This window comes from Electrona antarctica (assembly GCF_951216825.1).
Source record: "Electrona antarctica genome assembly, chromosome: 23".
In the NCBI taxonomy this organism is placed as follows: Eukaryota; Metazoa; Chordata; class Actinopteri; order Myctophiformes; family Myctophidae; genus Electrona; species Electrona antarctica.
This window is the reverse complement of record NC_136804.1, coordinates 30,815,856-30,841,751: the sequence shown is the minus strand read 5'-3', so window position 1 is coordinate 30,841,751 and position 25,896 is coordinate 30,815,856. Positions and strand designations below refer to the sequence as shown.

Genomic DNA, 25,896 nt, shown 5'->3' with positions numbered 1-25,896 from the left:
CACATCAGGAGCAATTTGTCTTGCTCAACGACACTTCGACACTAACTCTGGGGGAGCCCGGGTTCGAACTAGCAACCTTGCGGTTACCATCCGGCCACACTACCCCTGACCCACCACCGCTCCTATAGTTGGACTCGTAATATGCCATGTCGTAGTAAATAAGTGTCATATTGTGAAGATAACCTGGAGACTTGAACATTCAGGAATTGTGTCTTAGGCCTATGATCAAAATAAGAACATTATAATGGTTTGTATTATCCAGACATAAGCTTTATCTGTAAACATTATCGGTTATTGTCAACAATAATCATTCTAAAAACTCAATATGTTTTGCTCAGGCAGAACAATGTTTTTTAACCATAATGTGTGATATGTACACAAACATGAAATATTTTGTAGGCCTTGATAAACTATTCAAAAGACTGACTAAAACTAAAATAAAAATGTGCTGCCAAAAACAACACCGCTCATGTGGACAGAGAAAATGTAAAGCCGCCACAACGACTAGAATTTTAAAAAGAAAGAGAGAGAGAGAGAACACCATGAAAACAAAATAAAATGTAATTCTGTATACAAAGAAAAGAACATGCAAATGAGACATATGAGTCATGTAGTTTTCCTCAAGGTCATTTTTATTTAGAGTGCCATAATTTGTGCCGTCATTCCAGCTATGAGGTTAACCAAGAATAATTTGGTGTAACATGACTTTTAACATGACATGACATTCTTCATCCAAACATATCGACGTGGAGTCGTTTTACAGACATACATACATACAGTATACTGTATACGGTACATGCCAGCTTTGCAGGTGCTTTCAACTGAAATGTTGATATTAATGAACAATATTTTTGTAACATATTTTCCGTGTGTATAGAAAACACCAGAGATGTTCAGTTGTTGGATTGACAATAATGTTGTCTGACATCAATTATACGTTTTACGGTGTAAAAACATAAACAAAACAAAAATGTATTTCTGTTAATACAACCCAAGGACCCCCCTTTTATTTTCTCTCTTTTTTCCACTTTTCTTTATTTTTCTTTATCTCCATTTTAGTTTTTGTTATTATCCTAGTCAACTATATACTGTATGTATAATGATGGTTGTGGATTCTGTTTGTTCTTTCCTTTTTGTTGTTTTTGTTTATTTTTTCCTTAGCTGTTTTTTTTATTTTTAATGTTTTTAAGTTATTCTTCTGGAGCTGATTTGAATGTTATCTGTTTTGGCATGCTACGGGCTGACCCAATGTTGGGACAGCAGAAGACACTTGATTTATGCACAACGTACTGTATACTGCTGTCAAAATGCAAAAAATCTATACAAAATTATAAATAAATAAAAACTAAAATTAGAACGTTATGTTCAGTGATGAATATACCATGTTTTCTCACAAAGCTCTTATACACACACACACAGCACTGCAGCCAGGGAGTGTTCATCATCATGCATGTACCAGTTAAGAACCAGCAGCAATACTTAACCGGGGACCACCAGTGGGCCTTCACCGAGTTCCAGGTGTTCCCCAGCTAAATGATGGACAATTGGTAACCAAATGGACCCTTATTAGATATTTAACTCATGAGCGCGTAAAATGAAACCAAATGGAGTGCTCTCAAGAGTTACAAATATTATTGTTAATCAACTGCGTGACTTAATTTTCAAGATGTCTACACAATTAGAGAATGTAGAAGAAATGTTATTTTATTGGTGGTACAGCATGGAACAAACAAAATGTTATCAAACGATTAAAAAAAAATCACACCCGTGTGAACTGAGTGGTGTAATATAGCCCGTCTGACGTAATGAAATCATGTCTGACGTAATGAAATCATACCCGGGTGAACAGGGTGAACATAGCAACCATGCTCATTTTTTCTGCACAGACTAACAAAGCCAGTTGTAGGAGCTCAAAAATCATACCCGGGTGAACAGGGTGAACATAGCAACCATGCTCATTTTTTCTGCACTAACAAAGCCAGTTGTAGGAGTGGTTTACACCACTCAACAAAGCCAGTTGTAGGAGTGGTTTACGAGATTTGCAAGGCTAAATCTCATGGTGGTCCGTAGCTCAGATGGCGAATAAATAATGGGCCTTGGCATGAAAAAAAGGTTGAAAACCAACTGCCATATATGGGCATGAAGATTGTGTTGCCATGGAACTAAAACACCTGGTGATGTACTGTACTGTAACAGGTAAAAAAGAAAGAAAATAAAAATAAAGGTTTCAAAACCAGCTGGGAGTCTTGACTCAGGTGAGACCAGATTGGCCAAATTCGATCTATAATTCTGCTCTGCAACTCTATGGCGATCTCTGTATACATCATGATAATTTTTTTAATTTTCCATTAGCATCGGAATACTGAATTCATGTACTTTATATATTATTATGCAACTATATTTCAGGGCCCATACACACAAAGCGCCATGGCTTGACGGTTGAGCTGCTCTCAGATTAAGTTCCATTCACAGCATCTTAAATTACTGGCCGGTACATTTACATTCCTTCATTCTTTGCGTTCAACACTTGAGTCAGACACACAGACAGACAAGATAAGTAGTCTCGCGTAGCTAGACAACTATTCCACAATCTCCAAATTCTATATAGTCTGGAACTACAGCTCCCGAAATCCGAGTAAGGAAGCTGGCATTTCCCGTTCACGAAAATATATTTTAAAATTATGTTTACATCTTATGTTATTTCCATTTCTGCTAAGCAGCAAGTTATATACTGTATGCTTAGATGATTTTGATTTATATTAAGATAACTATGACGGAAGCATTCGAAAATTGCGAGAGGCAACAGTCTGGCAACGCGAGACTACAAGATAAGCAGACCACTTGGGATCAAATGGTAAATACACAGACCTCTACGTCCTTAAAGCGGACAAGTGCTTCAACAGAACTGACTTTAAGACAGGCTTCTTTCAGACACAGAAGAGCACAGGATGAACCTGCGATCTGGACTTTTGGACAGATTTCAAGGACGCTAACAATGGGTCAAAATAGCAATAATTACAAAATAAAACTACTGAAAGAAGTCCTTATGCCCAGTTTCTTCAGTATAGGTTTTGCATGAACATCTTGGCACCACAATCTTATCGATGGCTTTTTGTCTAGAATGAATCACATGTCTTGGACAGCGACAATTTCTGCAATAGAAATGTATCTTTTATACTCATCATGTTTCTCTATTAGAGCCAAGGGAGGTCTGCAATAGGCTGCTTTAAAGAGAGAAACATGGTTTCTTTCTTATATTATCATATATTCCCATTTACCAGTGTTTGAGACAGGGTTTGTCTCACATACCGTTTGTGTTCTCACCTTATAATTTAAGTAAATACAATTTTTACATTCTCAGAAATGAGTAAAGACTGCGAATCAATGTCATTAAGTTGTGAAAAGCTTTTGTTTTTGCGAAGGCTTTTCTCTACACATTAAGTTGTGACCCGACATCAAGCGAACGACATAGCTCGTCTTCAAGGAGTGTGTGTTGGGGGGGGGGGGGGTGTTTGCAACTCGTGTGGGTACCGTGGCACAACGTTTAAGAACTGACAGCGTTGTGTTCCGTGGCGGCGGGGCAGGCAACATGGTGACACTGTGGAACGATAGCCATGCGTGTCCGTTATACGACTAGGGTTGGGAACCTTTAGGATTTTTAAATGATTCCGATTCCTTAACAATTCCCTCTTCTTAACGGTCCGATTCCTAAACGATTCCCTTTGACTATTCCTATAGGGGGGGGGGGATGCCAAATGGATCCTTACAGGACTGTAACTCTGACAGTGTACAAATGGAACCCAATGGACCATTTGTACACTCTCAAGAGTGAAATTAAAACGTTTGAGAACCACTCATATTCGCAATTAGTACATACTGTAGCAGACGTCAAGTCCAATTAGTACATACTGTAGCAGACATACTGTAGCATACTGTAGCAGACGTCAAGTCCACATAATCAGCTCTGACAGTGTGCCAAAAAACGGTTCCAAATACGATGGAAACGATTCCGGTTCTTCAATCAATCTCGGAAACCGGGGTCTGAAAAAGAACTCGGTGGTTCCCCAGAGTCCCAAATCTAGTTTCGACTACGCCGCGGGGCTCGGCAACCCGACACAGGAGTTCCTCCTCCTTCTCATCATCATCGCCTCCTGGTGGTGGTGGCGGCGGTGGCGGTGACGCGGTTCAGGTTGAGGTTGAGTTGCGGGAAGTGGACGGCGGGCGTTCGGGCCGTGGGCCCGTACATGCCCAGATTCCTGGCCGCCGCAGACCGCCTGGGCTGCTTGACCGACGGGAACGGAGAGAAGGCGGCGGCTGGGGCCTGTTTGGGGGAGGGGGAGGAGAGGGCAGGGCTCGACGGGGACGAGGGGAGGAGGGCGATGCGAGGAGGAGGCCTGGAGGAGGAGGAGGAGAGAGAGGGAGTGGACGGGGAGGAGGTCATATGGAAAGAGGAGGGAGAGGGGGAGGGAGATAGCGGGGGGGAGGAGGGGGGCGTGGGAGGGTTGGGGGGGAGGAGGAGGGGGCGCGGGGAGGGCGATCGGCGGCGAGAAGGAGGAGGAGGAGGGAGGAGAGGAGCGACGGAGCCCGAGGCGGCACTCGTACAGTCGGACTCTCTGCGATGATGATGACGGCGCGATGTCGGGGGAGGAGGGGGGAGGAGAACGGGAACGGCCGCCGGTTCAAATTTGGCCTCTGGGGTGGTGGAGGGGGGGTCTGGGTTCGGGTTCGGCGTGGCTTCGGCCTCCTCCAGGTCCAAGGAGGCCAGTCGGTCCTCCACCTCTCCCACGATGCCGTGCGTCTCGCTAGTGTCCGCGTCGATGTCCAACACAGGGCCTGGAGGCAATAATGGTGGAAAGTGAACCAAGTACGTTAAACTTAAGTACAATTTTTGAGGTGGTAAACAAAGTGTTGTAGTTTCCAATACTTTTTTTTGTCAGAGGCAAATATTGTACTGTTACTCCACTGCGTTTATTTGAAAACTTTAGTTCCAGGTTGCCTTGATTATTATTACAAAACATACATTAACCACTTCAGCCCAATGTACATTTAGGCCATTTGAAAAGAGACGATCTATAAGCTCACAATGCGTCGCTAACACGACACATGGTGAGCTTGTAGATCTGCTATTTTCAAAAATATTTTTTTGCTTTCCACTTTTGGTACATTAACAATCCAATTGCCCAGGAGTGATTTAATCCATTAAATTATAGCGCCGGAGCAGCGGAGCACATTTACCAACGGACCGGATGTTATCCCGGATGTGGATGTAGCATGTAGCAGCTAAATGTAGCCAAAACACTCTAGAGCCGATCGACAACAACGGGAGGTATGATTAATTCTACCACGACCGCGATGGGCCGTCTAACACATGATCTTTTCTTAGAATTGGACGGGATGATTTCGATCAGGAACTATTAACGTTTTAAGATTTTTGGTCTTGTCGGCTAAACAGGGGGGGGGGGGACGTTCGATGACGTCCCACTGTTACGCAACATCGAATGTTGCGCAACAGGCGCTCCTAGGCTGTGGAGCGATGTGATCGGCTTTGATATCAATAATCGTCCCGGGGCGCTGGGTGTTACCAATTGAAAGGACGGTGAACTTCGTCCTGGGCGATTGGGGTGTTAATTACATTTTCATACCGATACTTTTGTACTTTTACTCAAGTACATTTTGAATTCCGGACTTCTACTTGTAACAGAGTATTCCTAATTCCTATATTGCAGTATTGATACTTTTACTTAAGTAAAAAAAAAAGTACTTTGTCCACCACTGGGAGGAGGACGAGCGACGGGGGATTCGCTCGTCTCTCCGTCTCTTTCCTCCTCCTCGCTCCTCCTCTCTCCTCCTCCCTCCTCCTCCTCTCTTCTCTCCGTTCCCTCCATCTCCTCTCCTCTTCTACCTCCCTCCTCCTCTTCCTCCTCCTCCTCTCTCTCCTCAGAGTCGTCGAAGCCCAGCTGCGTGCGCGCCCGCGCCAGGTTCCTGCGCTGTACGCGCACGTGCGTGCGCCAGGGCGAGGCCACGTCGCCCGAGGGCAGAGAGCTGCAGCGGAGCCTGGGGGGGGGGGGGGGGGGAGACAAGGTTATTATGGTAACGAAAACTCACGAAATATCGAAAACTACAATTGATTAAAAAAACATTTACGTTAACTGAACTAAATAAAAACTATAATGGAAAAACAAAACAAAATGATAAACTGAAATTATAGACAAAATGCCCTTAGTTTTAGTTTTTCCTCATTACCAACAGAAACTGAATATATATTACATATTACAACTAAAACTAAACTATAATGTAAAATCCCAAACTATTCTAACCTTGCCGGGGAGGAGGTCCTGGGGGGGCTCTGGGGCAGAGGGGCCCCGGGGTGGGGGGCGGCCGAGGAGAGCCTGCAGCCCCCCCGTGGGGGGGCGCCGCCAACGCGAGGCCTCCGTCCCAGCAGGAGGTGGTTGACCACGGGAGTGGACGGGTTGAGCTGAGAGGGCAGGACGCTGGTGGCAGGACATTTCTCTGTATGGAGGAGACAACGAGAGAGTCAAGAGACATTTATCTGTATGGAGGAGACAACGAGAGAGTCAAGAGACATTTCTCTGTATGGAGGAGACAACGAGAGTCAAGGTAAACATAATCTCGCGACACATCGCATTGGGTGCAACCACACAAGCGGCTTCAAGTCCCATCCACTCCCATTATGAAAGGGGAACACCAGAAACGCTTTGCCCACGCTACAAGCTACAAGTTGAAGCCGCGCACTAGCGTGAAAATGCATCAACCGGCTTTGACCTGGGAACGATTCTACAAATGTCTTCTAAATCCTGACAGTTTTCTGAAAAACCCTATGTTTCTATGTCAGTCGGTCTCTAACATTTTCATGTCAAGGACCCCCAAGATTATATGTAATTGGCCGCTGACCCCCATCTGAAAATATGTTGTTCCAGGAACCCCCCCGGAACCAAAGATTTGAGTTAAAAAAACTTTGGCTCTGAAAGAATATATATATTCAAAGATTTGCACCACATTTTCACGATTTTTCAAAAATAGCAGACCTACAAGCTCGTAGCGCGGCACTCGGTGCCGCGCTATGAGCTTGTAGATCTTCTATTTTATAACATAATGTTTAAAACACTCAAATTGGGAAACCCCGGAAGTGACGCCCGGACGGTGCTCGCGTTTTCTTGCCGCCGCTTAACGCGGATGACTGCTTGCACCCATTGCGTGGTGTGTCGCCCCCAAAACCATCACCAGCTATAGGCTCCATAATAACCACCACCACTTCATTCCAGCTAGGGCTTCATTCATTCGCTTCATTCATTCGCTTCATTCATTCGCTAAACCAACAAAAGTCATTTATCAAGTCATTTATTTATTAGTACTCGATAATAATGTAAGGCTGTACCATCCATAACATCTCTCTTTCTGAATTATTGTTTTGGATTGCCTATATTATTTTTGGGTTAGGGTAGTCAGCCAATTCCCTGTATATAAATAAACAAGCTGCTTTCACTTTCTAAATAAAGCAAATATTTGTCTTCTTCCGTTTATTCAAGCACAATGCTTTGGGCAACACAGCATGCAATTTAAATAAAGATTTGTATTAATTAGCCAAATTTATTTTTTGTAATTTAGAGATTGGAGTTGCACAAAGGTAGAACATTGCTACGGTTGGCGGCCGGTACCATTGTTGGTGTGGGTGGAGGAGGGGTCCTGAGAAACATGCGAGGTCGTGGTCAATCCAAGTTCACATCCTAAGAGCAACATACCAAACAGTCACACATTTGTCTTTATGATGGTGTGTGTGTGTGTGTGTGTGTGTGTGTGTGTGTGTGTGTGTGTGTGGGTGTGTGTGTGTGTGTGTGTGTGTGCATGAATGATGCATGTGTGCAACTGTACAGAGATGCGCTTCTAAATGTTTAAAACGTCAACGCCATCGGCTTCCAATAACTTTTCGACATCGTCTATCGTAAGATTTCAATGGCAGAGTATAGAGAACTGCAGCTGTGCTAGTTATAATATGTGACCAGACTTGACTGAGAGCCTGCCACCGCGCAACATCCAGCTTTTCACCAAATGAGTTAATAGCACAGGCAGACTATTCACATACTAGAGCATGTCTGAAATAAGTGTCAGAGCTGAAATCAACATGTAAATATGAAATAAATGCCCAAACATGTAGCTAGGTGTAATGTTAGAGTCCACAGAAGTGAACCTTTTCAAGCCTGTTTTCTCAACTCTGTTTTCTGCAAGATATTACTCTATAAGCCACATCTCCAAAACTGGTGGGTCAAACTGAACAACCAATATGTCAATTTGAAGCTATGAGCTGCTTTCATATGACATGAAAATTCAAAAAAATCCAATGGCAGTCCCTCTGTCAAATATTGTTCTACCTGTGCGTATGTAAAGCTGCATGGCGTGTTTGGCGCCCCCTACCTGTGCGTATGTAGAGCTGCATGGCGTGTTGGCGCCCCCTACCTGTGCGTATGTAGAGCTGCATGGCCTGCTGCTGCTGGCGTCTCTTGATGCGAGCGTACTGCTTCTTCAGGGCGTTGATGTCCGTGCTCATCCTCTCCATCATCATGCTGTTGATGGCCGCTTGGTGCTCCGCCCTGCCTCCCCCTCCTCCCCCCCCGGCCCCCCCGCCGCCGCCCACCGCTCCCGGGCTCAGCTCCGCTATGTTGCCCTGCTCGCCGCGCGGGTCTGCAGGAAGACAAACAGAAGGAGAAACAATGGAGAGAGGCTTTAGGGTCATGCTCCTGGTGGCGGCGCCCCAGCGTTGTTTTTGGCAGCACATTTTGGTTTTAGTTTTAGTCATAGTCTTTTTTTAAAGTTTCCATTTAGTTTTTGTCACATTTTTTAGTCACCTGGAATGTGTTAGTGTTAGTCTAGTTTTAGTCGACTAAATGTCGTGAGATTTTAGTCGACTAAAACTACAGCTGATTTAGTCGAACAAAATGTATTTTTTACTTTTTACACTTGCTGAAGCTTGCTACAAGCTTGCTTGTAGATCTGCTATTTTCAGCATGCAACCAAGTGTAAAATGACTTATACTGGATCTCTTGCCCACTAGTCCCTTCCTAACATTTTAGTCTAGTTTTTTTGTTGACGAAATTGTCAGTATATTTAAGTCGTCATGGCTTAGTTTTTATGTAGTTTTTGTCAGTGAAAAAAGGTAGTCGACGAACATTTTTCGTCATAGTATTAGTCGACAAAAACAACACTGGGAGAGAGGCTTAGGGCAGTATTATGCGTCTCTCAAGTACCAGGTATTATTACTTAACTTAAGACCTGGAGGCGTGATCAATGCCATTTGGCTATTCTGAGTGGCCAAACAGCATTGACCACGCCTCCAGGTCTTAAGTTAAGTCATAAGACCTGGTACTTAAGACACGCATAATACTGCCCTTAGGGTCATGCTCCTGGCTACGCCCGTTAATCATAATCCCACATTATGATGTCTAGCTCAAGTGGGCAAATTTATATAGCGCCATTAACACACACACACACACACACACACACACACACACACACACACACACACACACACACACACACACACACACACACACACACACACACACACACACACACACACACACACACACACACACACACACACACACACACACACACACACACACACACACACACACACACACACACACACACACACACGAGCAATGTTGCCCTTCTCAAGGATGACCATACAATTAAATGAACTGATTAAATCATAAAACGAACAACCTAATCTAATCTAATGCTCCTCTGGCAGAGCCTGACGACAAGCGTGTCCGAAACACTGACTATGTTTTGAGCCAGACATCTCGCCTGATTGGCTCTTTCCACCGTTTGTCAGGAAGAGATTGTCAGAGAAGGAAGTGTGGGGATTGGTCTGGAGGAAACCCAACAGAGACACAGTGTATACTTACTGCGCCAGTACGGGACAGAACCAGGGCTGGAACTCAAAGATCTGGGGCATTGGAACATCTAGAACTATTTGCCGCCGTTTCAGGATTTCCATCAGTGTAACGGCGAGCCCTTTACTGTTATTATTATTTCTGGTATTGTTGTTTTATGGTTATGGTTGGTGAAATATATATATGTACTTATCGCTATTTCCATATATATATTTATACTAACGAACTATTGTAAGCCACCATGCATGGGAATGCACAAACTCTAAAGCTTGGACTCACACCTACTCACACCTTTTTTTAAATCTTAAACGATTTTGAAGTGTGTGGTAACCTCACACACTACGGCATAAGGGGGCGGCGGTGGCTCAGGGGTAGAGTGCCTGGATGGTAACCGTAAGGTTGCCAGTTCGAACCCGGGCTCCCGCAGAGTTACTGTCGAAGTGTCCTTGAGCAAGACACTGAACCCCTAATTGCTCCCGATGTGCTAGTTGGTGCCTTGCATGGTTTCCGCTGCCATCGGTGTATGTATGTGTGTGTGAATGGGTGAATGTAATGCACAATCTCTGTAAAGTGCCTTGGATAAAGGCGCTATATAAATGCACCATTTACCATTTATAAGCATATAAGATTCTATCAGATAATCTTAAACGTGCACACAGTATCACACACTACAGGATTACTACCAGTAATCCAAGCACAGTGTTTCCCCCACAACCAGAAACTGATAGTTTGGGGGAGCTTTGACGCATGCACGCACGCGCAGTCTTTTGAATACAATTTCATTTAGTTTTAGGCATATTTTAGTCATCTGAAATGTTTCAGTGTTAGTCTAGTTTTAGTGTTAGTCTGTCTACTCATCTGTGTGCCGAAAACAGCCGATCAACCAGCTCACAACGTGTCGCACTGTGAGCTTGTGTAGATCGCCTATTTTAGTTTTTATTAAATTTTTCTCAGTGAAAAAAGGTAGTCGACGAACATTTTTCGTCATCGTTTTATTAGACTAAATCAACACTGCTGTGTGTGTGTGTGTGTGTGTGTGTCTGTGCGCATTGTGCACACCACTGACCTTTGAGTTGTTTGTTGTATCTCTGCACCTCGGGGGCCAGCAGACCCCCCAGGGGCCCCAGGCACCCGAGGGCCGTCACCACAGCATCTTCATCGTCCATGTCGGCATCATCATCACTTTCCCAGCTGCCCAGACCAGCACTGGAATTACATCATCATCATCATCACTCAGTTCCTCAATCGACCTCAGTAAACATCTTTATCATTATCACGTGTAAAACATATCATTGCTGCTGTGCAGAAGCTTTGGACCTCCATATTTCCATGTCCCCCCCCCCCCCCCCCCCCCCCCCAACCCCACCCATATCCTGAAAAGTAATGGTTTTGGACATGCAAGATGATTAGTCATTTGTGTATTCATTGTGGTTTTACTTCTTTCGCCCTAATATTTTCCTCTCCTATATACAGCTTTTGTCCCCACAAACATGTCTCTATATTTGCCATTGACAATGAAAGGAGAAATTAGGTCAAATGTCCGCCAAATATGACGTAAATTTGGGGCAACACAAACATTAAATGCCATTGACAATGAAGGGAACATTTACGTCATATGTAGACGATCAAATCGGCTAACCAATCACATACATTCAGTTGTTCATGAGATGATGTATAATGATAAGAGCGCCCCTCACTTCACACAGGTGTGATTTTTGAGGGGTGCTAGCGCCTCCTATATACACAAGTTTAATGTTGCCATTGACAATAAAGATAATTTAATGTTTGTTTTGTCTCAATGTTTGTTTTACATCATCATGTTGTAAGATGATAAAAGCACCCTCACTTCACACAGGTGTGATTTCTTTAGTTCATTACTCAAATTGAAAATTGTGAATTGCAACGTAGTTTCAATTGGCGTCTGTGTGATCTGACACACTGTATGCTTACACCCCCAATATACACACATAGCAGCTTCAGATAAGACCACATTAGCATATGGATTTGCATTGTGTTGGAAGCAACATTACAGTGGTGCCATCATCATCAACGACATTTGTCTTGAGCAAAACACTATGCCTAAATGCAGGTATTAGTGGTCCTTAGAAACACACTGTCTTGACCTAATCCTGACCCAATAGTCATCAAATCAAACTTAAAGAGCTTTCATCTCAAAATATTAACCATTAGCTTCAGTTATACAAAATAATAACTTAAAACTAAGGGAAAAAAATCATTTAAGTTACATTTTGTTCCCCTACAAAAGCATTGAAGCAATTAAGTCTCACTTCTGCCCCCGACAACTCTTCTGCAACAATGCTCAGGCCACAGTCACATGTGACCACAGTCACGTGATCAGCTGCAGTGCGTACTATAGTGATGCGGAATTAAACCAACCTTCCATTGGTCTTGACGGAGGTAGGGAAGGGTGTGATGTTGTACGTGTACTTCTCTCTCAACTCTGCCAGCTGGGGGAAGGGGAAGACGGCCATGGAATACACCTCCTTATGAGGAGAGGAGAGGAGAGGTTAGCTGGGGTAAGGGGAACACAGCCATGGAATACACCTCCTTATGAGGAGAGGAGGAGAGGTTAGCTGGGGGAAGGGAACACAGCCATGGAATACACCTCCTTATGAGGAGAGGAGGAGAGGTTAGCTGGGGGAAGGGGAACACAGCCATGGAATACACCTCCTTATGAGGAGAGGAGAGGAGGAGAGGTTAGCTGGGGGAAGGGGAACACAGCCATGGAATACACCTCCTTATGAGGAGAGGAGAGGAGTGGAGAGGAGGAGAGGTTAGCTGAGGTAAGGGTAACACAGCCATGGAATACACCTCCTAATGAGGAGAGGAGAGGAGAGGAGGAGAGGTTAGCTGGGGGAAGGGGAACACAGCCATGGAATACACCATATGAGGAGAGGAGAGGAGAGGTTAGCTGGGGTAAGGGGAACACAGTCATGGAATACAACTCCTTATGAGGAGAGGAGAGGTTAGCTGGGGGAAGGGGAACACAGCCATGGAATACACCTCCTTATGAGGACAGGAGAGGAGAGGAGAGGAGAGGTTAGCTGGGGGAAGGGGAACACAGCCATGGAATACACCTCCTTATGAGGAGAGGAGAGGAGAGGAGAGGAGAGGAGAGGAGAGGAGAGGAGAGGAGAGGAGAGGAGAGGAGAGGAGAGGAGAGGTTAGCTGGGAGAAGGGGAACACAGCCATGGAATACACCTGTAGTCAATGATTTGTAGATCAGACATAACCACAAGGCGGAATCAGAAGTACCCAAAATAATTCCTGCGATCATAATTTTAGGGCCTACCCAATCAAATCCTTGATGCAGCGTAGTTTATCTGATGTTTTTAAATATAAATGTGAGACTATTTAGCGTCTGTATAACTTTGTTATCCCACAGGGGAAATTCTATTTTATTGGGTAGGCCCTAAAATTATGGTCGCATTGGGAATTATTTGGGGTATTTCTTATTCCGGTTGTGGTTTCCTGCCTGATGACTACAAATCAGTGACTACAACATGACGTATTTTACCATCCGCTCCAGACCGGTTCACACGGCCATTTTGGAACACAGACCATGCTTATCCGAGGTGGAAAGCCTGGTTATGCACAGAGTGCTTTACTCAAAGCGCTTTACAATGGTCCATTCATTCAAATGTCATACTTTGGGAGGTGAAGCGGCGAACAGTCAACGTCAGCGTCCTCAAGTCCCCACATTCACTAAATGTCGACTAAATCGACTGTAGGGTTAGCCGACTAAAATCGTATTATATTTAGTCGACTAAAACCTACACAGGTGTGTGTTGTACCTGCATGAGTTGAGTGGGATTGATAAGGCTGTGTTCGAGCATCTCCTGAGTCAGACATCCCATAGTGCTGTAGAACTCATCCGCTGTATGACAGTACTCTATCCTCCTAGAGAGAGAGAGAGAGAGAGAGAGAGAGAGAGAGAGAGAGAGAGAGAGAGAGAGAGAGAGAGAGAGAGAGAGAGAGAGGGGAAGATGAAAACGGGACGAGACAAAAATATATTCACAATAAGTTGTGTGGTCTCCGTCAGTCAGAAACCCTGCATCTCTGTATTTCATCTTTATGTTTTTCTTTTTTTTCATAAGTAGGGATGCCACGATTACACATCAAAGTTGACGATTAATTGTAATAATAATTGTAACAAATAATTGCAATTAAAGATTAAATTGTGGCAGGTGTCGCTGTATTGTTTGCGACCGCCAGTCACTCATATATGATACAGTCTGTTTCTAGCGAAAATGTTGTGATTCTTCATATCGAGTGGATGGATAATTTGTTTATTTTTCAAACACAGTTCTTATATGAGGCCCCTATGGGGATTACAATGCAAATAAAAAGTACATGAACCCGTGGATTTGCGCCCTCTGCCGATATTGACGTCGGACTTCGGTGCTCTATGAAGTCCTCTATTTTTGTAGAGATGTGCGTGCTTCCCTTTGTATTCTATTGCTAGTACTCACTCTCCCAGTCTCTCCCAGATGGAGCATGGTGCTACAGTACTCACTCCCCCAGTCTCTCCCAGATGGAGCATGGTGCTACAGTACTCACTCCCCCAGTCGTTCCCAGATGGAGCATGGTGCTACAGTACTCACTCTCCCAGATGGAGCATGGTGCTAGTAGTACTCACTCTCCCAGTCTCTCCCAGATGGAGCATGGTGCTACAGTACTCACTCTCCCAGATGGAGCATGGTGCTACAGTACTCACTCTCCCAGTCTCTCCCAGATGGAGCATGGTGCTACAGTACTCACTCTCCCAGATGGAGCATGGTGCTACAGTCCTCACTCTCCCAGTCTCTCCCAGATGGAGCATGGTGCTACAGTACTCACTCCCCCAGTCTCTCCCAGATGGAGCATGGTGCTACAGTACTCACTCCCCCAGTCTCTCCCAGATGGAGCATGGTGCTACAGTACTCACTCTCCCAGATGGAGCATGGTGCTACAGTCCTCACTCTCCCAGTCTCTCCCAGATGGAGCATGGTGCTACAGTACTCACTCTCCCAGTCGTTCCCAGATGGAGCATGGAGCTACAGTACTCACTCCCCCAGTCTCTCCCAGATGGAGCATGGTGCTACAGTACTCACTCCCCCAGTCTCTCCCAGATGGAGCATGGTGCTACAGTACTCACTCCCCCAGTCTCTCCCAGATGGAGCATGGTGCTACAGTACTCACTCCCCCAGTCTCTCCCAGATGGAGCATGGTGCTACAGTACTCACTCCCCCAGTCTCTCCCAGATGGAGCATGGTGCTACAGTACTCACTCCCCCAGTCTCTCCCAGATGGAGCATGGTGCTACAGTACTCACTCTCCCAGATGGAGCATGGTGCTACAGTACTCACTCTCCCAGATGGAGCATGGTGCTAGTAGTACTCACTCTCCCAGATGGAGCATGGTGCTAGTAGTACTCACTCTCCCAGATGGAGCATGGTGCTACAGTACTCACTCTCCCAGTCTCTCCCAGATGGAGCATGGTGCTACAGTACTCACTCCCCCAGTCTCTCCCAGATGGAGCATGGTGCTACAGTAGTCACTCCCCCAGTCTCTCCCAGATGGAGCATGGTGCTACCGTACTCACTCCCCCAGTCTCTCCCAGATGGAGCATGGTGCTACAGTACTCACTCTCCCAGTCTCTCCCAGATGGAGCATGGCGCTACAGTACTCACTCCCCCAGTCTCTCCCAGATGGAGCATGGTGCTACCGTACTCACTCCCCCAGTCTCTCCCAGATGGAGCATGGTGCTACAGTACTCACTCCCCCAGTCTCTCCCAGATGGAGCATGGTGCTACAGTACTCACTCCCCCAGTCTCTCCCAGATGGAGCATGGTGCTACAGTACTCACTCGCCCAGTCTCTCCCAGATGGAGCATGGTGCTACAGTACTCACTCTCCCAGTCGTTCCCAGATTGCGAGCGCCACTCTGAGCAGGACCTCGGAGCCCTCGAAGAACACTGAGTCCCAGATCTTCAGCACAATGGACGAGGGCAGGCAGGTGGCGAACATGGTGAGAAACCACTGCATCGTGAACACGTTGGTCAGGGGTGGCTCGTGGTTACCTGAGAGAGAGGGAGGACAGGAGAGAGGGAGGACAGGAGAGACGGAGAGAGAGAGAGGACAGGAGAGAGGGAGAGAGAGGACAGGAGAGACGGAGAGAGAGAGAGGACAGGAGAGAGGGAGAGAGAGAGGACAGGAGAGACGGAGAGAGAGAGAGAGGTGGAGGGAGGGAGTGTTAAGAGGGAAAGAAGAGGGGTAGAGAGGGATGTTGCAACGCATGAGATTCTGATTTTAAAAAGATTAGCCAGATGATCTTCACAAAAAGCAGACATGCTACACCAAAACAACAAAAACGTACTACAGTTAACAAGTTCTCTTGCAAATACACTTATTTAAAACTACATTAAACTCGTTACGATTCTACAAATGGCTTCTAAATCAGTACTTCTGAAACTTTTTCGTGCCAAGGAGCCCCAAAATGAGATGTATTTGGCCACGCACCCACCCATGCCAGGGACCCCCCTTCCAACAGGTACAGGCTTTAGTTTCGACATACTATTGATCTGACTGTCATTAGAACGACAACCTACCTCAAACCCTAACCTAACCATAACCGCAAGCACAGAGCAGCGCATGTTCACCAACCTTAAACCGATCATTGTTTCCACATGTCGGTCCTATGGTGTGTCGGATAAGCGTGTGCACCCCTTCCAAACATTTCTCAACTTTTGACAACGTTTCAGCCAATTTCTACTTTTGTCAACCTTTCATCTAACCCTCGACTGCTTTTTGTCCAGTTCGACTTTTTTACAACTTTTCGGTCCGATTCACGACTATTGACAGTAGCTCGAATCTAAAATAACACAGATGCTTTCCTGGTATTAATGGGTAAAGAACTTGTAATTGTAAAAAGAAAAAAAGCACAAGAAAAGTACAAAAAAGAAAAGCCAGTAAAGAGTAAATAGATCAAAACATTGTAACTCTACTAACTAGTAAGTAAGTAGACGGGCGGCGGTGGCTCAGGGGTAGAGTGGCCGGATGGTAACCGCAAGGTTGCCAGTTCAAACCCGGGCTCCCCCAGAGTTAGTGTCGAAGTGTCCTTGAGCAAGACTCTGAACCCCAAATTTCTCCCGATGTGCAGGTTGGTGCCTTGCATGGTTTCCCCTGTCATCGGTGTATGAATGTGTGTGTGAATGGGTGAATGTAATGCACAATCTATGTAAAGCACCTTGGATAAAGGCGCTATATAAATGCACCGTTTACCATTTAGACCAGTCAGTAGACTAGTTTCCCCAACAATACGAACAAAATGCACACACAGACACGCACCTCCAGCCTCCTTGTTGGCAAGCTTCTGCAGATGGTAGAGGTGCTGGGACAGCCTGGGCAGCTTCAGGCGTAGGAGGTCCCTGAACACGGCCATGTCCACTGAAAGAATGAAAGAAAGAAAGGGTCAATAGAGTGACAAAGTGGGAAAGGACTCAGAGTTGGCGTACAGTAGGTATCATACAGTGTTGGTTTGCGTTTGTGCATGCGGGTTATGCGCGTGTATGCGTGCGCGTGTACATTTACCTGATAAAGCACGCAAGTTGTTGGCAAAATAACTCTCTGGCAACACCTTGTCGATCAAATAGATCATCACCTGTACAGAGGAGAGGAGGCAGACTAAATTCAGCTGGTGCTTCTGTTCACTCAAGAAATACATTATAGTGTTTTGTACAGTTGTACGTTGCTGTCAGGAGGAAACCTCCTAACTCAATTTTTTAGGTTTTTGATTTTTTTTCTTGCATAAATCAGTGCTATTGAACATCCTTTACACCGTGTTGTTTTGAAAATATTGAACCAATGGAAAGTAGTAAAAACACTTGGGACAAAACCTCTTAACTCCATTGGACCCTCAAACTGTCTGCTAAAGCAACTAACTCCACCACCTCTCCCCCTCTCATGCAAATAATTGACAATATATAAAGCCACAACACCAACTTTGATGAGGCTGTATTGCTTTGTTTTCTAAATATAAGGTTCTTTATTTCCTGAAAATTTTATATTTTTTCATTTCCTGAAAACTGAACATTTTGGAGTTAGGTGGTTTCTCCCCGACAGCAGAGAGGTATTTCCATCAGCACGCCGTTTGGGAACCACTGGTTTACAGTCTGTCTCGTGCCAAAAGAGTGTTCTGTATCAGTGTTGTTTTCGTCAATAAAACTAAGACGAAAAATGTTCGTCGACTACCTTTTTCCACTGACGAAAGCTAAATGGAAACTAAATGAAAACTAAGCCATGAGGACTAAAACTATGACTAAATATACTGTCGATTTTGTCAACAAATAAAAACTAGAATAAAATGTTAGGAAGGGACTAGTGGACAAGATGTCTTATAAGTAAAAGACACAAGTCATATTACGCTTGGTTGCATGCTGAAAATAGCCGATCTATAAGCTCACAACGCGTCGCAGCGCTGTTTGTCTAAATCAACTGTAGATTTAGTCAACTAAAATCTTATGATATTTAGTCGACTAAAACTAGACCAACATTAAAACATTCCAGGTGACTAGTAAAATGTGACTAAAACTAAATTAAAACTATTCAAGAGACTACGACTAAAACTAAAATAGAAATTTGCTGCCAAAAACAACACTGTTCTGTATGCCCTGTGTGTGTCAATTGTGTACAATGCGTGTGTGTGTGTGTGCTCGTACTTTGAGCGCGTCGCTCTCGCTGCCCTCGGTCACCTCCAGAATAAGAGCGGCCAGCACGTTGAATCCCTGGCAGTAGCCCACGCTCTTATTCCAGCGAGCGTATGCCAACAGCACCCTCTTCAGCACCACCCTGTCCTGCTCCCCCTCCTGGCCACAGTAGGAACTACAGCCCGTCCTGTGCAGGTCCTGTGGGGGGGGGGGGGGAAGGGCAATGCATAACGTCACAGTCAGCAGATAATAATAATCAACCAACGGACAATGGCTGACAACAACGTCAGTATGTGGAAATGTCCATACTGGCTGCATTGAATGGTGTTGATAATGGCTGATGACGGACATTAAATGCGGTGGAGACAACATCCGAAATCGCTCGAAAGCAAACATATTTTGTGCGCCCTCTCTTCTTTTGTGTGCTCTCCCATCTCCCACACATTATTCGGTGGAATCTCTGAGTCACTGAGCAGGTGTTCCGAGTCACCGAGCAGCAGAAAAGAGCTGCGATCATGTGAGGTTTTCCATGACGGAGTCTCAAACCGTTCGGACGCGTCATGGAAGGTAAACACCCAGCGCTGACTGGACACTGTAGTTTACTTAGGCTGTTACAACAAAAGCATTCATGGGCACTTTACACACACATACGTCATTTTAATAGTAGCCTCGGAAACCCAGATTTCCAGGGAGAATTTTTTTTTCTGGGAACGAGTCCACTTCAATTCGGCATAGAGTAGCGCAAACGTCGATCACTCTCTGCTGATTTCTCATCGTCTGCACCTTTGTTAAATTGACACACACACGCAAACGTACACACACTCCTCTCTCGCTGTCGCTCTAATTAATTAGTCTCATGTCGCGCAGCTGCGTCTATATTCTCCCAGCGGATCCTGCCGGGAGCTGCCTATGCCATAGAAAGCATAGGTGGACCACAGGCTATTTTAATAGCAGATATAGCTGCAGACATCAAAATAGCAGATATACAAGCTCATAGCGTGGCACCGAGTACAACCTTGTAGGATCTGCTATTTTTGATAAATCATGAAAATGTGTGCAAATCTTTGTATATATATATTCTTTCATAGCGAATGTTTTTAACTCAAATCATTGGTTCTGGGTGCGTCCCTGGAACAACATATTTTCAGATGGGGGTCGGCCAAATACATACTGTATAATGTTTGGGGTCCTTGACATGAAATAGTTTGAGAACCACTGGTTTTTCAGAAAACTGTCAGGATTTAGAAGACATTTGTAGAATCTGTTCTCAATGGCATAAAATGCAACTAACGGCAGCAGTACCTAAGGGACGCTGTCCCACATTCAGCCGTTGTTTCAGCTGACCGTGCATCGTTTGCAGGTGCTTACAGGACATAGAATAAAGCAAAATGAAATCTCACGACTGAAAGCTTATTGATAATGTTTGGGTATTATTATTCTAAACTTATGTTCTTGCTGTTCTGTCATACAGCCAATCAGTCAAGAAATCACAGATTTGAAGCATTACTATTTGACATTTCGGAGACCGTTCATGTTCATGGAAGATGCCATGTATTCCATCGCTAGTTTGATCACTTCAAATACTCTTTAATCTTAAAACAACTAATAACCTAATCATAAAACTATAGGTAACCCGAAAATGGCCAAGATCGCAGCACGTCGCAGTGCAACGTGTTGTGAGCTTGTAGATCTGCTATTTTCAGTGCACGACATGCTCCTATAGAATCCAAACGACTGGTCTGGCTGTGTGTTTGTCCACATTCGTTAGTTAGTTTGTGAGTCCGTGGTTGTTTTGTGTGTTTGTTTTTGCACTAAGGTAGCTGAAACCAAGCTACCTTCCCAGCTACCTTTCCCCAGAAGCCTGAATTGAGTGGTGGATTTGCAGCAAAGGTCGGTCAAACACACACTGATTCATATAATGTGTGAGATTCGCTTGCTTACTGTTATTAATTTGTAAAATGTACTGCCGTATGCAGTGGGAAGCTACTGGAATATTGAGCCACTGCTGACTCAGAACATCTGCCTTGAGCAGAGAGAGGGAGAGAGAGAGAGAGAGACAGAGAGAGAGAGAGAGACCTGCCCCCGACACATGACCTCTCCTCCCATGACTCCCCTCCCCCGCTGGGTCCAGCTGACCCATGCAGTCGCACCGACGGCATTCTTTCTCCTCGTTACCTTGACGATCTGGATGCCCAGGGAGTCGTCGTCCGGGTTACTGCGCTCGTTAAAGGCGAAGCGAAGCGTCTTGTCCCAGTCTATAGAGATGCTGTGGAGGTACTGGTCTGCTAGGGTCAACCACACCTGGAGCCAGGGAAAGGTGAGACACATACATGAGGGCTGTGGAGGTGCTGGTCTTAAAATAGGATGCATTTTGCATCCCAAAACGCAGTTTAGAGTTAAGGGACGCAATAAAACAACGATCTCTGCATCCACGTGATGCACTACTGTACAATTTTTTTATTTCAGTTTATTTTGCTAGCTTTAGTTATAATAATCATTTCTTCTTCTGTTTTCTACATCATCATCATATTATAATTCAGTCAATGTCTGTCTGTCTGAATGTCTGTCAGAAACACCGCCGTATCTCCTCACCGCCTGCACCAATCACTCCCACTTTTCACAGGCATTGAACATAATAATATGGAGGTCTTAACGAAGCCCTTTTTCCAATTTAACAAATTATAAATTAATAATTAATTTGTTAGTGAATTAAAAATGCGAAAACGCACCCAGGGCGTAGTACCCCCAGCGGCCACAAGGGCAATATCTCACAACGGGTAAGGGCTAGTGAATATAACCATATAAAATGAAATGGGAGTTAAATGCTGCAATTTGTAAAAAATGGCAAAATATGACTCCTAACGTTGTTGAAGTGGGACTCATAAAATGTCCCTGGGACTCATCTAAAAGACCATCCCTGCATCCCGGGACTCATTACATTGAAAACCTATTTACATCACTGCTGGTCTGTTATAGAGCATCGCAGTCCCGCCCCCGACGAGCGGCGCAGGAGAGAATTTCACATTCATTTTTTCCCCATAGACGTTTCAGAAAGTATTTATTTCAAGACCTGTAAGCCTCGGACAAAGCCAACTCGGACGGTGACAACTCATGACAATAAACACAATGTTTTGGGCCGAACAAATAATTAGAAAGAAGAGAAAAAAAAGGGCAGCGCCAGCTACAACACTTTTGTTGTCGTTTTTCTTCTTTCTAATTATTTATTTAAATTATCTTTAAAGGAGTTCCATGTTAATCATATAAAAAAGGTACCAGTTTACTAAAACAGGAACGTGTAAAATAAAGTATAAACAATTAGCAATAGATCCACCCGGAGCCTTGTATTGTTCCCATTCAAACATGGGGGAGTGTGTGTGTGTGTGTGTGTGTGTGTGTGTGTGTGTGTGTGTGTGTGTGTGTGTGTGTGTGTGTGTGTGTGTGTGTGTGTGTGTGTGTGTGTATGTGTGTGTGTGTGTCAGATCTCCTACCCTTTTCCTCCATTCCTTTGGGATGCCAGTTGCGAGTCTGGCCACTGCCTTGAGCGCATCCTGCCACTGTAGATATACAAATATTAACATTAACGTTGCCCTTCAGAGCATCCTGCCTGATACTATATAAACACACAGAGCCTTGTGTTGTTACTTTTAGTAATTGATGATCCTTGGTTTTAAATAAACATTCTTCCAAAATCCAATGACAATATGTTTGGCTATAGATTAATGCTTTATTGTCTGTAGCCAAACATACTTTTATATATAATAGCTAGCCTATAAGTGTGTGAGAAGCAAAGAAAATAATTTGAAATACATATACACACCAGTGTTGTTTTCGTCGACTAAAACTAAGACGAAAAATGTTCGTTGACTACCTTTTTTCACGGGCGAAAACTAAATGGAAACTAAATGAAAAGTAAGCTCTGATGACTAAAACTAAGACTAAATATACTGACAATTTTGTCAATCTATAAAAACTAGACTAAAGGAAGGGACTAGTGGACAAGAGTATAATACACAAGTCATTTTACCCTTGGTTTCATGCTGAAAATAGCCAATCTACTTGTAGATCTGCTATTTTCAGCAAGTGTGAAATCAGTCATAGCTACTGCATCAAGGCCCGCCAAAATACATTTTAGTCGACTAAATCAACCGTAGATTTAAGACTAAAACTAGACTAACACTAAAACATTCCAGTTGACTAAAATGTGACTAAAACTAAATGAAGTTTCAGTCCAAAGACTATGACTAAACTAAAATAGAAATTTGCTGCCAAAAACACTGATATATATATATATATATATATATATATATATATATATATATTAGGGCCGGGACTTTAACGCGTTAATTGAGATTAATTAACGCGTTAAAAAAAATTACGCATTTAATCGCACCTTTTTTTTCACGGCGGAACGTTTCTCACTGGGCGCATTTCTAGGCTCATTAGGCTGCTGCACTCCTTGCACGGCTTGCAGGGGGAGGAGCAGCAGCAGTCCACTCTACACTACAGCTCCGTCAGACAACAACTTACAACACCCAAACGTTTGCTCCGTGGATGGGACATTTAGATTTAAAAGCTATCGGATGGACGCGTGGATAGCAGCTAAGGCTGTCCCCAAACATTCAAGGTTCGAATGTTTGCTCGTTAGGGTTGGCACTCGAATCTTAATTCATGGGTTTGAACCATTCGTTTTTTTTATTTTTATTTTTTTATTAAATAAAAAATATTATTATTTTTTCCCTTTTTTTATTAACTCGAAAATATATCTCGGCGAGAATGCGATATGAGCATGTAAAAAAAAGTAAGTTTCTAGTGCATTCCTGTCAGAAGTTCTGAGTTTTTAAAGAAATATCTCCTAGTTCTGCTGTCCCATCTCCCGTGCTTGTAATTTGGTGATTGGCCTGCAGCTGAGGTGAATTGAATGTTATGTCTGACGCGTCTCTCACACACACACACACACACACACACACACACACACACACACACACACACACACACACACACACACACACACACACACACACACACACACACACACACACACACACACACACACACACACACACACACACACACACACACACACACACACACACACACACACACACACACACACACACACACACACACACACACACACACACACACACACACACACACACACACACACACCAGCATGATCGCTGACAGGGGCCATGATATATTAGCATTATGCTCTCTAGCATCACATCACAAAAAGCAGGGAACTCTGATCATTGTTGAACAAATAACGAGCAATATACGCTGTCTTAGCTGCCTGCCAGCAAGCTCACGTGAGCTTGCAGATCAGCTGTTTTCGCGGAGCCACTTGACGGGGTGTGTGTGTGTGTGTGTGTGTGTTGGGAGAGACGAGAGAGATTGATAAAGAGCAGGGGAGACGCGCTGCGCTCTGATCGAGACGGATATCTCAAAGGTTATTTTTTAAATTAATTGGAAACAAATGGTCCGGATGTTCGCTCGGAAATTCCTGCCGAAGTTAGAGTCCAAAAAAAGGGCTAAGGTACAGCCTTAATAGCAGCATGGTTGTGTGCAATGTCAGAGGGAAAGGATCCATAAGCCATATGACCAATGTTAGCTTCCATTCTAGCTATGGATCAGAGCTAGCTTCCATGCTAGCTGCTTCAGCTTAGCATGTCTCGCAGAGTAGAAGCTTGCACGCCTTGCAGAGGCTCGCGGAGATTTCACCACAGCACGAAGCTGTCAAGCTGTCCTCGATGCGAAACATACTGAAGCAGCAAGTGTGAAAGTCCGTGGTCAGACAATGGTCTGCCCCAACCCCATGTGAAATGCACTCCCCAGCTAGTTCATTCCACCGTTTTTTATTTTGTTCCTTTGTCTAAGTGTTTACCCCCTAATAAAGTTGTTTTTATTTTTTTTCTCATGCCCCACCATGTAAAGCACATTTGAGTATTCATAGACACTTTATATAGGCACTTGTTTCTGTTGGAGAAAAGAAAGTTGTATTGCTTAAAGGGGAATACCCCTCATTTTCAACATTTTTCTATGGAGTTGTGTGGAAAACTGGAAATAATAAAAAGTCACCCCATTTTGTGTTGCCTAGAACTGGAGGTCTGACAAAAAACAGTAACACTATGAAGTACAGCTTTGTGATGTCACTGAGATGTACTTGTTACTGTTACTGATTTTTTTCAGACCTCCAGTTCTAGGCAACACAGAATGGGGTGACTTTTTTATTATTTCCACACAACAGCTCTAAGGTATATTAATGACAGTAAAATGTTGAAAATGAGTGGTATCCTGTAGTCACTATTCATTGATTCACTGGGATACCAAAAAACATTTGAAAAAAAAGGTTCATCACCGTTCTCGGGTTGAATATTGATATGCGATTAAAATGCGATTAATCGATTAATTAATCACAAAGCTTCTAATTAATTAGATTAAACATTTTAATCGAGTCCCAGCTCTAATATATATATACCCACACTTAAAATTTTCGATTCCACTTGAGCCCATTTTTATTTAGCCACAAATCTCACCTGTTGAAAGCCATTCTTGCCCACCGAGGGTTCAATGGTAAACTTCAGCCTCGTGTCCACTCCTGTAAAAAAACAAACAGATGCATTGATTCCAGCATGATTGAGGACATGATGACCTGTTCTCGTCAGAATTCGTTTAGCCAAACAGGCGACCTGTGGCTGTATAGATCGAGCAGATGTCGCTGTCCTTTTTCCTGGTCCTGAAAATCCTGCATTTCAGTCTCATTTGATTCTTTTACACACTTCATTCCATAGCAGAATGTCTTTTGAATATTTACAGGAAAAGGCTAAAGCTAAACGTCCGAATGGAAATTATGTTTTGATCCAAACTTAAAAAGGGAAAAACACGGGGGGGAAAAAAGATCTCTTGGCCATTCGCCAACAACTGGGTTGCTATACCATTTCTCTCTCTCTCACACACACACACACACACGCACGCACAAACACACACATCAACAGTAAATAGATTTGCAGGGTTAGGGCTAATCTAGTTATGTAAAAGTATAGACAATAGTAGCACCTGCACCACAGCAGTCCGTCTCTGTCGCTTTGCCCAGCGCCATTCTTCTGCCTCCAGCATAGCATGCACCGATCAGCCCGTTTAGCCTAAAGGATTATCTACGAACTAAGCCCTCCTACCTACTTCCCTTTTCACATGCAGATCACTCTCACAGCCACAAAGGAAAGTCCGCTCAATATATAACAAATGCATATTAGGGTTCCGGTTTTAAGCTAGTTTG

At 44.1% G+C, this 25,896-nt stretch overlaps 1 protein-coding gene across 1 annotated transcript in view; it reads right to left on the bottom strand.

Annotated features, from left to right (window-relative positions):
- Positions 1 to 1,683: 1,683 nt before the first annotated feature.
- The window catches only part of tbc1d30 (TBC1 domain family, member 30), a 36,391-nt gene continuing 12,178 nt past the window's right edge, over positions 1,684 to 25,896 (bottom strand). Inside the window, exons 3-16 of the mRNA XM_079494655.1 lie at positions 25,157 to 25,218; positions 22,109 to 22,174; positions 20,796 to 20,921; positions 18,633 to 18,818; positions 17,506 to 17,575; positions 17,263 to 17,361; positions 15,827 to 15,995; positions 13,730 to 13,835; positions 12,312 to 12,418; positions 10,981 to 11,120; positions 8,473 to 8,697; positions 6,318 to 6,510; positions 5,762 to 6,054; positions 1,684 to 4,833 (exon numbers count right to left, since the gene is read on the bottom strand). Of these exons, the coding sequence (XP_079350781.1) occupies positions 4,142 to 4,833; positions 5,762 to 6,054; positions 6,318 to 6,510; positions 8,473 to 8,697; positions 10,981 to 11,120; positions 12,312 to 12,418; positions 13,730 to 13,835; positions 15,827 to 15,995; positions 17,263 to 17,361; positions 17,506 to 17,575; positions 18,633 to 18,818; positions 20,796 to 20,921; positions 22,109 to 22,174; positions 25,157 to 25,218 (2,534 nt within the window). The 3' untranslated portion in view covers positions 1,684 to 4,141. The remainder of the gene's footprint in view (positions 4,834 to 5,761; positions 6,055 to 6,317; positions 6,511 to 8,472; positions 8,698 to 10,980; positions 11,121 to 12,311; positions 12,419 to 13,729; positions 13,836 to 15,826; positions 15,996 to 17,262; positions 17,362 to 17,505; positions 17,576 to 18,632; positions 18,819 to 20,795; positions 20,922 to 22,108; positions 22,175 to 25,156; positions 25,219 to 25,896) is intronic.